This window comes from Canis lupus, chromosome 19 (assembly GCF_003254725.2).
Source record: "Canis lupus dingo isolate Sandy chromosome 19, ASM325472v2, whole genome shotgun sequence".
In the NCBI taxonomy this organism is placed as follows: Eukaryota; Metazoa; Chordata; class Mammalia; order Carnivora; family Canidae; genus Canis; species Canis lupus.
The window spans coordinates 38,642,727-38,657,522 of NC_064261.1; the positions used below are offsets into that span (position 1 = coordinate 38,642,727).

The window sequence follows — 14,796 nt, forward strand, 5'->3', positions numbered from 1 at the left end:
GCAGCTTCCTATTGAATAAGGAAGGGTGCTTCAGTCTGACTCAGGAATTTTCCTTAGAATGAGGTAAGCCTTTAAATAGAAAAGGAATTAATCAAACGAAGTAGGTAGCAGTATCGGAAATCTTTAGTATGTGGAAGAAATAACTGAACACTCTCTTGTACTCTCTCTCTTTCAGAAAAACCCATGCGTGACTGCTATTTAGCTGGTATTTCAAGAATATTAACTAATTTTGATGTTGCATAACTAAATCTGTTGTAAAGAATAACATTTGTTTATTCTAAGTCTTTGAAAATTAAGAAGTTGCTTTTTTGAGCATTCTCAATTTTTACATCTTTTCCTTGTTGTAATTTTAGTTTTAAAAGATGGAAATAAGTTGAAAGTTCAAGTTGAAATTACTCAGTCCTTTTAAGGTAACATTACTGGTTGTTCAGAGCCAAACTCACTTGATTTTAGGTCTGTTTTAAACACGTATACATCAGGAAGAGAATTTCTTTTTTTTTTTTTTTAATTTTTTTTTAATTTATTTATGATAGTCATACAGAGAGAGAGAGAGAGGCAGAGACATAGGCAGAGGGAGAAGCAGGCTCCATGCACCGGGAGCCCGACGTGGGATTCGATCCCGGGTCTCCAGGACTGCGCCCTGGGCCAAAGGCAGGCGCCAAACCGCTGCGCCACACAGGGATCCCAGGAAGAGAATTGCTTGAAGTCATTTTTACTCCATTTACTCATCAGCAAATGCAGTTGGACTAGGAAGGTCCCTTTCAGATCCAAAAATCCAAATCCAGTGGTTAAATTTCATGGCTCGGCATTATTTGTAAATTATTTTAAAAGAGAAGAGAGTCCACTTTTTTGTATCAGAAAATTTCTCTTCATGTTAACTACCCAAATCATGTAGCATGATTTATATCTCTTTCTCTCCTCCCCTCCCTCTTTTGGCATTGTTTCTATATAGTGATTGATAATGCCCCATACAGTGAGACTCAGGCATTCATCTCTTGGAAAATAATCTGACTCTTGAGATTTAGAAATCATCTTCCCATGAGAAATTTCTTCTGTGTAATCTTAGGTTATTTGAATTTAGAATAAGCATATTTTCTGAGTCCACAATTAATTTGGTTTATTAAACTAACTTTTTGGGTAAATATTGATCAAAATTGATTTCTCTTAGTATCTTTGTAAAGTTATGTTCTTATACTTCAATCCCAAGAACATAAAACTTACTAAAGCTAAAAAAAATTGCTTACTTCTTGATCTCCTGTTGGCAATGTTTCTACTCTATTGATTTATCTTACATGTTATATCCTGGTTTAAAAAAGCCACTTTTAATACTGCTGTAGTGAAGTAATAGAGACACTAGGTAGCAATTTCACATTCCAAATCTTCCAAATCTTTGCCTCATAGATCCTTTTTCTGTCCCAAAGGCAATATTGTATAGCTCTTAGCCACACAATGAATTGTTGATTCATTTAAAAAAACCCTAGAAAGTAGTGGCTATAACTAAAACGAAGGAAAATCTGGGTATATTTATCTACTATGCATATTTTTTAAAACTATGGCTTTATTTTGCTTGAGTTTTTTTTTTTTAACCCCTTTACTTCTACAATAAATATTAATATATGATATAAAGTTTCTTTCAGTTAGCCCAAGTAGAAGTCTTTTTCCTTCTTCCCTTTCGTATTCTGTTTGCAAAACAAGTAAAGCAGGTTTTATAGACTAAGGTAACTAGTTCTATTTAATGAATCACTTTATTAAAACTCTTATATATCAATTTTGTTATAGCCTAACTCACAATTTATACTTTTAAAACTACATTCCTTCCTTGCACGCCCCTCCCTTAGAAAGTAGAAGGTTTTTCCAAAATTTTTTACTTTTAGATCATCAAATTTTTATCTTTTCTGCAGATAATATCACCTACCGCATTATTTTTGGCTGCAAAAGTGGAAGAACAGGCTCGAAAACTTGAACATGTTATCAAAGTAGCACATGCTTGTCTTCATCCCCTAGAGCCACTGCTGGATACTAAATGTGATGTATGTAAAAATAATTCAATTGGTGTTGCCTTCCAACTGCTGATTATTTCTTTTATCATTTAGGAATATAATAACCAGGGAGTAATCTAACAAAACATTTTGTGTATGTACATGAATTTCAGTGTCATTCTGAATCATGTTAAGGTTATGATTCAAGGGTGGTTTACAAGTGTTTCATGTTTTGCTGATTATCCTCACAGCAAACCTATGGTATATGTAGAGGGTAAGTCATATCACCTCTGTTGTTTGGGTCCATTTGAGACCAGAGATAACCCTCTAAAATTGTCAGCAATGAAAAAAAAAAAAAGAAAAGGAAAGAAAAACCTCTGGACTTGTCCCTAGATCAGTAAATAGTAATTATACAGAGTTGTTCTTGGTTAATGCATGTATACCAATAGTTATCTGATACTGACACATAAAGATGCTATTTTACTATCCTTTCACGAGAGGGTTTTTTTTTTTATATTGTAATTTTCGTTAAGAGTAATGCAAGTTTTGAAGAACTTGTTCATCATCAACATTTTAACAGACCTTGTTTGAAAGTGCCATTTTAAAGTGTTATAACAGAAGGTAGAATTCTAGACTTTTTTTTTTTTTAAGATAGATTTATTTGTGAGAGAGAGAGAGAGGCAGAAACACAGACAGAGGGAGAAGCAGGCTCCATGCCGGGAGCCCAATGCGGGACTTGATCCCAGGACTCCAGGATTGCGCCCTGGACCAAAGGCAGGCGCTAAACCTCTGAGCCACCCAGGGATCCCTAGACCTTTAAATTCACTTTCCCAGCATTTGTATTATGGATGTGTTCCTTTATCAGGAACTTTTAACTACTGAATGAGTGCTAGATTGTATCCGTTCACTTTCATTTAGTTCAATCTTAAGGTCCAGATTAAGTATATCTGACTTTTTAAAAATATATCTGACTTTTTATTGACAAGTTTTATCTTAGATGTTGGCTTTAAGGGAGTGAGATACTAATGTAATCATTTGGTAATAAAGACTGTGATTATTCAGAGATTGTTCTTCTAATTTTTATTAACTTTAAAAATTCAGAATTATTTTTGATAAATACTTGATATTATTCAAATAATAGAAATCTGTTTTTAAAAAAATCATCTTTGTGACCTTTTCATAATGAGACAGAAAGGTGCTTTTCACTGAGTTTAGCAGCATATCCTTACTTGAATATTTAGATATGATGTATTATTTTAATCACCTTACTCAGTCGTCATAATTTAAGAAATTTGATAATGGTAGAAATTTTTCATACTCTTTATTCCCAGAGTAATTGCCCTAAGGGAATGATTTGTTGAAGTTGAAAGAGAAGGTCCTCTATTTCCCTGTGGGTGTACGATAAATTCTTTTGGTATTTTACATCCAAAGTGTTTTAATCTAGAGATTTGAGGGTTTGCTTTGATTGTATTTTGTCTTTTCTGAAGACAGAAGGTTTGTAAAAAAGAACTCACTGACTTACTCTGACCATCAAGGAATTACCACATGAAATATCTTAGACTGAGTTGATATGCCTTTTCTCTGCAGGCAGGTTTGAATTTAGTGTTCTTACCTGAAGAGGTGCTGCCTATCTTATGTGTCTTGAAGTACCAGTGCCCATGTGAAGTGTTATATTATAGGCTGGACAGTGTTACTTTAAGTTAAGCTCTACCTCCTTTCATGTTATTGTTGTCTTTTTAGGGGTTTTGTTGTTTTTTGTTTTACCTTGCTTTACATATCCTATATTAGAAGTAATTCAGTTTAGATTGGTTGCAGAAAATAGGATTTCTCTGTCACCCTCAATTTATTTCCTTTATGTTTCCAAACTACTCTGGTTCTTTTGTAATGTCTGTAATTTTTATGAGATTTAACGGTCCCGTAGTCTAGTAGTGTTTATCTTAATCATTTTAATGTTATTATTTTTACCTGACAGGCTTACCTTCAACAGACTCAAGAACTGGTTTTACTTGAAACCATAATGCTACAAACCCTAGGTATGTATTTATGTCAGATACTGTTTTTATGTGTGCTCTACAGTACAGTATTCTAAAGATGGAATAATTTTATCATTGAAGACAGTGTCGTTTTAAAACAAGGTATGGGACCAGAATGGTATTGCCTGGTTATTAGGAAACCATTTTTTAAAAAATTTCATTTGGCATAATTAATTGAATGGTAAACATAGTTTTCATTGTGAAAGATTGCATATGATTATAGTGTGTGCAAATATTCTTAGAGTCAGTATTTAATGAATTTATCACACTTTTAATGTGACACAGTTATTTAAACGTTGATCATCCTTTTCTAAAAGTTATATCGTCTGCAAGTTTTGTGCAATTTAAGTGATTGCTAAAGATCATTCTAATCTTTCACTTTATCATTTTGGAAATTGAGACCTAAGAAATTTTGTCTTGTGCGAAGTCATAGATTACTTCAAGAAGAACTTAGCAATGTGTGACGGGAGTAACATGGCCTTTATGGAGATCTTGGTTTAAAAATCTGTAGCCCTGGGAATCCCTGGGTGGCGCAGCGGTTTAGCGCCTGCCTTTGGCCCAGGGCGTGATCCTGGAGACCGGGGATCGAATCCCACGTCAGGCTCCCGGTGCATGGAGCCTGCTTCTCCCTCTGCCTATGTCTCTGCCCCGCCCCCGCCCCCCCCTCCCCCCCGTCTCTCTCTCTCTCTCTGTGTGTGTGACTATAAAAAAAAAAAAATCTGTAGCCCTTTGACTTGCTTTGTAAAATTCAGCAAAGTTGTTTTACCTTTCATACCTCCATTCTGTATATGTCTGCCTTAACATTGTGAAGTTGAAGATATGAGTATAAATAACATGTACCACATAGTGTATGCATTAGAAGTAACCATTATTCACTATGGTAGTTATTTATTACTCCATTCCTAGTCGTTGAAGAGAGGTGTGATATTCATAGCCTCCCATCATGACATACTTTTTTTATTTTTTAAAAAAGTAGCTTGCTTGATGTTTTTATAGTATAAAAAGATATAAAAATAGAAGTAGGGGTCTTGTTCTCCGAATCTAATGATTTAGCATGTTACTGCATTTATTATATAAAATTCTATGAATATGAAATTTAGATAGGAAAACAAACCATGAGAGACTCCTAACCCTGGGAAACAAACAAAAGGTTGCAGAAGGGGAGGTGGTCTGGGGGTTGGGGTATCTGGGTGATGGGCACTAAGGAGGGCACTTGACGGGATGAGCACTGGGTGTTATACTATGTGTTGGCAAATCGAACTCAATGAAAACAAAAACAACAACAAATTGAAATTTAGAAAGATTTGCGTAATAAAGGTTAAAAGGAAATTAGATTATTTTAAGGGAAATGATAGAATTTATAAGATATACTTCTCTGGTTTTGATTAAAGTGTGATTTTGCAGGTTTAATTACAGTAGAAATATAAATAGATCACACAACAATTTTAAAAATCTACATTACCCCTTTGTTAGGATGTTATTCATTTACTACTGCTGAAGACACTAGATGTGACCTCCACTTTTTTAAAAAAAGGAAAAACCCTGCCCTACCTAACGGTTGATTAGACATTGAAAGCTCTTTCAACATTTTATCTTTGGTTTTAAAAACAGTGATTTAAAGAATCTTGAGGCCACAGGTTCTTTTATTTTATTTTAAAGATTTTATTTTTATGAGAGAGAGAGGCAGAGGGAGAAACAGGCTCCATGCAGGTGTAGCCCAGTGCAGAACTCAATCCCAGGACTCTGGGATCACGCCCTGGGCCAAAGGCAGAAAGATGCTCAACTGTTAAGCCACCCAGGCATCCCGATTCATTTGTTTTAATAACTTATATTATCAGTGAAATGTAGTTATAATCTAACTGGTTGGAACCCTTTCATCTACGGCATACTAAATACTAAGAAAATAAGAGGACTATAAACATTTAAAAGGTCTTTTTTTTTTTTTTTTTTTTTAAGATCTATTTATTTATTTGTTCATGAGAGACCCAGGCAGAGGGAGAAGCAGGCTCCCTGCTGGAGCCTGATGTGGGACTCGATCCCGGAACTCTAGGATCACGGCCTGAGTCGAAGGCAGACGCTCAACTGCTGAGGCATCCCAAAAGGCCTTTTCTCCCACTATAGCTCAGGGATCATATTTATGAGAATACTCTGTTCACATCTTCTGAAAGAGTTGGAATACATTTTACAAATATGTTACATAGTTGAATTCTTTGCATAATAGTTGTAATTTCCATAATTTTCGTTTGTTTTTAACCTTAGGGTAATCTCAAACTCAGAATTTTTAATAAGTATTCCCCCAATCTATAAATAAGTGTTACCAATTTTCATTAAATGGAACATTGTTTCTGAGAAATTATTTCTTGTCATTGAAAGTATAATGAGCATTATCAGTGACAAAAAATAACTTTGTCTTTGGATCTTTTTAATAATGAACAGTATATTACACATTTATGGTTGTGCTGATGAATGACATTTCTCAGGCAAGTATTGTAGTGTGGTAAGTGATTGGGAAAAAAGTGCTTTTCATTTCAGGTTTTGAGATCACCATTGAACATCCACACACAGATGTGGTGAAATGTACCCAGTTAGTAAGAGGTAAGTGATCTTTGAAACTTCTAAATTAAGTACTAATGCTTTTTATTGTCTATAGTTGATTTGAATGAGTTTTATTAAAATAGGAGAAATGTTTTGAAACAACATCTTTTGGTGTTCTCCATCTACCTATTCATCTACTTCTGTATGTGGTTCTACCTGGTGAATTAGCTTCCTTTAAACTTACAGGAGAAAAATAAATAAACTTACAGGAGAATTTCTGTTCACTAAAAATTGGAGGGCTTCCAAATATTAAGACTTTATCCTACCTCCCCATTGGGCTAAGCCATTCTCATTTCATTTAATATTTAAGAAGTTGGCCATCAATATATACATGCAGAAAATTTCTGGTCTATCTCAAACTTTCATTGACTTCTAAACAATGATTATAATTTAAGAATTTGGAGGCCACCCTCAGATTTTCAGATAAAAATTGTCTTAGCAGATTTGCCATTTTGGAAATATTTTCCCCATATTCATTTGAACAAAATTGACTTAATGCATTTTTCAAAGTTCTTTAGCATTACTGAAAATAATTTCCTTTGTGTGTGTAATAGGGAAATAGTATGCTACAGACAGCATGTGATGTGCCTATTAAACCTTTTAAAACAGGAGTAGGAACTTTTTGTATTGTTTGCTTTACTGTTTATAAAGCATGTGGTACACATTTTTCTACTCTTGTTAATGAATCCTATGTATCTGTTCTTGTATCCCTAGAAATATTCTTTAAGTAGTTGCATGTTGTTACACTACTTCTACTTTGCTGTTTCCCATTTGAAGTGTTAATGTACTAAGAAGAAACGCTTGGAACCTTCATTGTGCCTTTTTCTGTTACTTTTTGAAAATGAGATTCTGCAATTTCATTCTTTTACCCCCAGACTTCTTTAGGTTTATTCTAAACAAAATGGGTAAGACTAATAAGGGCTTTGCTTTGTTTTTTTAGTGTTTATCTGAATATTTTAAGTTTATTTATTCATTTTAAATTGAATTCATATGTTAATGGCTATATTTAAAACAAATCTGTTGTCACAATGTCGTTGTTAAGAACTGGACTTCTAAAAAAAAAAAGAACTGGACTTCTGAAAGTCCAGTTGATTCTAATAGCTAGTACATGATCCAAATAGCTAGTACATGTTATGACTCATAGAACATAATTAATTATGGTTCCTGTAGTTCATGGTTATCAGAATATAATTTAGAGCTTATTTTTATCCCCAGAATTACCGTGTAGTATAGAATTATGTAGGTAACTAGTGTATCTGTTTGAATTAAGAAGGAAAAGTTAGAGTAGTTTTCCTGTAAACTTGAAAGAATAAGCTGTTTGGTCAGAATAATGAGGAGTCCATGTAACTTTCCTTTAAGCCTAATGAAAAAAAGATAGAAAAAAGATATTTTTATAGGTTAAAATAAATATATATATATATGTACTTTGAGATGAAAGTGGATTTTCAGATTAATATCATTGTGAAATTTGAGTCATCCTTAAAGATCCTTAATCAGAATTCAGTAGCTTTTTTTGCATGTTCCCCTATATCTAAAGCTAGAGACATCAAGTTCATTCATTTGCAAAGTTGGATAGTAAGTTTTTTAAAAACTCACAAAAACTAGAAATTTGAGGTTTTATCCAAAGCAGAACATTTAAATCTTAATTTTTTGTTCTTAATGGTTAAAATGTGACCGATTCTTAAATTTTAGTGCAAATCTTACATATGTTTAACTTCCATTTTGTCTGACTAACATTTCAGGTAACTATAGTTTACATCTCACTCCATTTAAAAACATTCTTTCATGTTTGGTGTCTGTTTTTCTTTGCTCTGTTAAAATTTTCAGCTAACAAAAGAACATTTTTCCTACATTCTTCCTCTATTGCACACTGTTGATAGGTTATTAAATTTAGATATATTCTGAGGTGAAAACTGCTATGGCAATTTAAAATTATTTTTACTTCCTTCTCTACATATTTTGATTCTTTGGGGATATGGGGGTGGTAAATGGTTTGGTTTCTTTAAAATTCTTCTCCCCCTGTCCCACCCCCTCTGGAGATGAGAAAGTCAATATTATGCTACTTTGCTGCAGAATTGGCTAATGTCATTTTACAGGGACCTTTCATTTCTGTGATTTCTCCTTCCCTCCCCACCAGGAAAGAATGCCATACATAAGTCACACTGCCTCCAAGACATCTGATGCTTTGACACTCTTCCTTAGCACAACTCTGCTAAGCCCAAATCCCTTTTGTATCCCTTATGTTGGTGATCCACAAGGGGCAGCAGGGATTACAGGTGCCATGAAAAAAATAGGCCTGTTAGAGAGGGGTGAGTTGAGGTAAACTGATCCTAGGTGAGCAGAGGGATAAGGTACATCAATGATTATGAATGTAATTGGGGGAAAAGGGGAAATTATAGCACCAGAATCCCTATCGGGAAGAATACGATATAGATAAAGTGAGTGGGATACTGTTTTCAATTTCAATGTCTTAAAAGCTAGTTAAAATTTGCTTTTCCTTTGGGGACCATGCTGAAGCATCCTGATTCCCTAGAGTACTTATATCTTTTCTAAAGTTGACAATTGGATTCTATAAAAAATATATATTCAGTGTAGTTTTCTATATCTATACCCTTAGGATGTTTCTAGGTTGTTTATTCCTTGTTGTTGCTTAGTAGCATGAAAAACTGGGCAGTTTGTGCTCTCTTGAGTTTGGGGGGTGGGGGTTTGTTTTGTTTTCTTTTCTTTGGATGGAAGTACTTAAGCCAACTTAAATATGATGACTGAGGATTAAGTCTGGCAGGCAACTCTTTGTATTTTGTATTAGACTTCAAAATCTTTTCTTCTTCTTCTTCTTCTTTTTTTTTTTTTTTAAATCCAGGAGAATGCTTTATTGCAACTTTTAGCTGACTAGATGCTTAACTTAGTAACAAGTTTAGCCCTTGTAACTGGCTAGCTAAAAGCAAATCGGCTTGTTTCTCAGATCTTTGGGGGATAGCAAGAAACATTTGAGTGAATGTTGTTGAAGATTTTCAGTAGTATAGAAAATGATGGCGCTCTTGTGATATTTGTAAGTAGTAAGTAAAATTTACTTTTTGTGTACAAAACTTTGAAGTTTTTGTTGTGTTGAGAACTTTTTGATGGTAGCACAATAAAGCTGATAGTATTGTCTTCGTTTTTTTTTTCTTTTCTTACAGCAAGCAAGGATTTGGCACAGACATCCTATTTCATGGCTACCAACAGGTTGTTATCCTGACCCTCTTTGTTGCACTGTTGTAGCACACTATAGCTTCCTTTAATGCAGGGCCCCCTCAATGTGTCTCTTACCCTTGTTGCAACAGGAGACTGGACCATCTACTGTGGTGGTACCTTCCTGTCTGCTTTGCGGTGTATTGTACAAGGGACTTTTGGCACAGAGGGGTTAAATGCACATTGTGAAGTGTAGTGGTGCTTTCTGATGACATATTCTCGATTTGTGAGTGCATAAGTCTAAAATTGGTAGCCTGAATAGCAGCTAAAGATTACAAAGAGCTAAACTTAACGTAGAAATTCGAGCAACTTGGTAAGTATAAAGCTATTTCTAGTTTACAATTATAGTTAAATGACAATATTTTTTAAAATTTCACATTGATCCAATCTTAACTTTAAAATAATCATTAAAGTATCTTTTAATAAATAAAATTTATATAACTTGGGTTGTTTTTCCAGATAATGCCCAGATAATACTAGTTGTAAATCAGAAGTAGCCAAGTCCTGTCAGTGCCTAGATTTGCATAAGTACAATTTTTACTTTTTAAAAAAACTTACTTCCTTTTCAGTTTACATAAAGAAAAAATGGTGTGGGTTTGCAGTTGATAAACATTTTCATCAATTCTGAGCAGAAATGAAAGAATAACTTTTTTAAAGCCTTTAATATCTAATACATAATTCTGTTCTGGGTTAATTATATTAATGCCATAAATTTGTTTTTTTAATGGGTCATTCGGGAGGAGGGGACCAAACTAGCATTGTGTGGTCCTCAATTTCTGTGACACTGTTAAGTTTTATGTAAAACATTGGATTGGCAAATGCCAATATATTTTCTTAGGTATATGTTGTTGGAATTTAATCTCTATCCCTAGAAATTTTGAACAACAAAAAAGAAAGTACTAAATATAAAACATTGGTTAGAAAAGGCTAGTTGTCACATGTTAGTGCCCAGTTTGGGGCATATAATAGGAGAAAGATAGCATTCTTCTAGTGTATGGCAGCATTGGGCCTTGCAGCTCTTCACCAAAAGGTAAGTTTTCTCTGTGGCTTCGCCAAAAAGGAGACAGAGGTTTATATAGATCAGGGTTAGATTCTCTTTGACTTGAGAACTATGTTACCTCACATCAGATGGTAGGATTCCTGATTCTTACTTGATTCTATAATGTGATGTTGAAATTACTTTGTCAGTTTTACAGTCTTATGCTTTTTCTTTACTCTTTTGCCATGGCATTACATAAGAAACAAAAAGACTACAAAAAATTAAAATGTTATACTTGTTTATGCTGATTATTGAAAATATACTGTCTTCCCCTCCTTTTATAAAAAAGTAAACTCATTCAAAATTTAGAAATATTAATGTATTAACAGTAATAAGATATTACTATAATGCTCTTGGGGAGTCAGACAGAATATGGATAATGTTCATAATTTATGTAGGTTTTTAGTATTAACATTTTATAACTCTAGTGCTAGTTTTTAGTTTAATAAAATAAGGTTTTGTACTCTAGACTTATAGAAAAAACCTCTGTTTTTGCTTTAATCTTACTGGGAAATATTTTTCTTTGTTTTACATATTTGAATTACTATGGTTCTTCGTTTTCAAACCTGCTCTACAACAGTCTGCACCTTACCACCTTCTGTCTTCAGTACAAACCAACAGTGATAGCATGTGTATGTATTCATTTGGCTTGCAAATGGTCCAATTGGGAGATTCCTGTGTCAACTGATGGAAAACATTGGTGGGAATATGTGGATCCTACGGTTACTCTAGAATTACTAGATGGTAAGTAGCTAAAAAAATCTCTTTACGTTGAAAACATTTTTTATTATGGAAAAATTCTGCCTACTTTTGTATGGGTTTGAAAAAGAGTGAATCCTTCTAGGCTTATACTTAAGTGAACAATTACCAATTCTGGCCACTCCAATGTCTCCCCTTCTGGAACTCTTTAGTTATTTTGATATTAATCCCAGGTATCTCTTCAACTATTAATATTTCATTTTGTGTTTCAAGAGTTAAGAGAAAGCATAATTACATGGTCAAATGAATAGGATAAAAATAAGGATTTGTTAGCCTAAACGAAAACAAAACTTGAAAAAAATAAATAATTAAAAACTTGAACATATTTTAACCACCAATGAACATCAAAGCTCTTTCAGGGTTTTTAAAATATATATATATATATGATTTATAATGGTATAGGTTGGTAGTACAAGAATCTCAAAGTCGGTTATAACTTGTAGTACATGTGAAGCATTGAAATAAAGGTATCTCAGGGTAATATTCCTTGCTCTGTAGTCCCACTGTAGTGACGTATGTCATTGTTGCCTTGCATTAAGTATGAATTGACAAAATCAGCATACAAATTCTATAAATTGTGAACTTGGAATTGAGTCTCCAAATAAGAAATTTCTCTCTCTGGTAAGATATAAGAGAAGCTGACCAGAGGTAGAGATTCTTGAGGAGTAAGACATTTTATTTAGCCAAGTACGTAGATTTCAGAAAGGGAAATAGATTGCACTTCTTACCAAAAATACACTTAAACTGGTATGTTAGGTTTCAGCTTATTTTTGTGGACTTTCGCTTAACTTCTGTTGCAAAATTGAAGCTAATGGGAAAATAGGATTTATATCTGTTGCTACTGAGGACGTCTTCTACATAGAGACCCTTCTAGGTTTCATATGTGATCTTCTAGTAAAATCTCAACATGTTTCTGTAACCTAGATGTTTCTTTTCTGCGAAGGGCCAAGTAGTAAGTTTTTCAGGATTCATGAGCCCTTCTGTCTATGCCAGCTATACAACTCAGCCACTGTAGCTAGAAAGAAAGCAGCCATAGGCAGTCTGTAAATGAATGGGTATGACTGGGTTCCAATAAAACTTTGTTTACAGACACAAGGTACAGGTCATAATTGCAGTGGTTTGTCTACATTTCTGGTAAAATATGCTTCCTTTGTAGATCTCTTGATTTTCAGGGGTTTTTCCCTTGAAAAATTTCTTGCAGAGTATCTCATGCTATATTACTGCCACATGATTATGTTCTTTTTCTTACATTGCCAGAGGTTTTTTTATAGTTTAACCAGAGAGAAGGAAATTTTCAACGAGTTGAAAATGGCGTCTTCTAAAAGCCATTGGGGGCTATTTTTCTTTTGACTTGAAAATTAGGTTATCTATGCCACCATCTTACTTCAGCAGTTAACAGATAAGATAAAGTAGGTATAATCTGAATAAAAATAGTTTATGTACTTGATCCTAAAACAAAGTTCACAAAAAGCAAGTAATCTGCCTCTTAACAGTGCTTTTAAATTATATCTAAAGTTTTTTTTTGACACAGCAGGGGCCATTTAAATGATCCTTCTGCTTCCATTCTGAAAAGGCTCCAGTTTGTTATTCATTTGAAGAGCCATTGAGTAGGAATCTAGGACATTTAAGACATTGACAATTTCAGCATCTCATAAAGCAGTCTTTCTCTGTGTTTTGGTCACCAAAAAAAAAGAAAAAAAGTAACAGTTGAAGATATATCTGAATTTCAGCCTGGTGTTTAAGCATCAGTGTTCACTAAAATAATTCATTTAATGACTGTTGTAGAAACAGCATTGGCTTGGACTTGGCCTATCTGTAACGTTTGCTGTTGTTGTTGTTTTGCAGTTATAATTTTGTTTTGCAGTTATAATTTTTTTCATAATTTATGATACAACAAACCTTCGTGTGTTTTTGCATTTTGAATTTTTTTTCTGTATCCTAACTTTGAGGGGGGAAAAAAGTCTCTGTTTTAAGCATCATACTGTGATTTTTGTGCACATTACTAATATATTAGTGATTATTTGACAGATTCTTTTGATCCTCCACTATAAAATTCAGTAAGAAAATAAAAACAAAACTTATATTTTGTGCCTGCTATATAGGCAAGTTTTGGACCGGAAACTATCTACATTTAATCTTTGACAACCAAGCTGTTAAATCAAAATAATTTCTTGTTAATTTTGGATTCCAAAGTATTCTGTATCTGCTAGATTTGTGTCTAAAGTATAGAAAGGTGGGAATTTTTCAAATTAGGAAATACAGTAGTCCAGGCATTAGATTGTTTTCAAACTGGATGTAAAAGTTAATGAATGTTGAGCAAGTTTTAATTGTCACAGCTTATGAACGTAAGTGCTGAGTTTTTGCATATTTTTTGCTTCAAGAAAAATTCTGTATTGTCTGAATTTCCATTATCAATCTTAGCATGTTTGCCTAGAATAGTTTACAGAGAAGCTTACTATGTGTACTAAAAATAATAAATCTATGTAGCCTCTATGGAATTTGCATTAATATTACATGATACTGTATGTTCATTTGACTGGTATGTTTGTTTGTCTTGAGTGGTCAGTAGCTTTATTAATGGCACTATTTTGAGGTAGGAAAGTAGAATTCATCATAACCATACCACCTTGGAAAAGTAAGTCATCCCCATCCTAAATTTAAGGGAAAAAATGAGTTAAAAATATATGACCAAGGGTGGTTTTACTAATATGTTAATGGTAATAATTACTAAGAGGCTATGGGTATAGGTGGAGGAATTTTTGTTTAGCTTTGAAATAATTTTAAACTTAAATTACAAGATAGTACAGTTTTATACCTTTTACTGGTTTTTCTGTGAACATCTTACATATGACTATCAAAACCAAGAAATTAACATTGGTACAATACTATTACCCAAACTACAGGTTTTATTTGATGTCCTCAGTTTTTCTATTCTGGGATCCCGTGTTGCATTTGCTTGACAAGCCCCTTAAATCTCCTCCAATTTTTTTTTTTTTTTAAGATTTTATTTATTCATGACAGACACACACAGAAAGAGAGAGGCAGAGAAACAGGCTGAGGGAGAAGCAGGCTCCATGCTGGAAGCCTGACGTGGGACTCGATCCTGAGACTCCAGGATCACGCCCTGGGCTGAAGGTAGACACTAAACCGCTGAGCCACCGGG

The 14,796-nt window shown here is 33.8% G+C and overlaps 1 protein-coding gene across 13 annotated transcripts in view; it reads left to right on the forward strand.

The window, feature by feature from the left end:
- Nucleotides 1–14,796, forward strand: part of CCNT2 (cyclin T2) — a 44,413-nt gene that overhangs the window by 21,917 nt on the left and 7,700 nt on the right. For 9 of the 13 annotated variants that reach the window (XM_025430183.3, XM_025430203.3, XM_025430193.3 and 6 more), the window contains 5 exons: nucleotides 1,902–2,030; nucleotides 3,952–4,012; nucleotides 6,545–6,607; nucleotides 9,784–9,829; nucleotides 11,455–11,618. In XM_025430183.3, the coding sequence (XP_025285968.1) occupies nucleotides 1,902–2,030; nucleotides 3,952–4,012; nucleotides 6,545–6,607; nucleotides 9,784–9,829; nucleotides 11,455–11,618 (463 nt within the window). Of the gene's footprint in view, nucleotides 1–186; nucleotides 206–391; nucleotides 411–1,901; nucleotides 2,031–3,951; nucleotides 4,013–6,544; nucleotides 6,608–9,569; nucleotides 9,664–9,783; nucleotides 10,149–11,454; nucleotides 11,619–14,796 lie in introns of those variants that run through there. The other 4 variants (XM_035702356.1, XM_035702359.2, XR_003129148.3 and 1 more) reach the window with 4 other exon arrangements.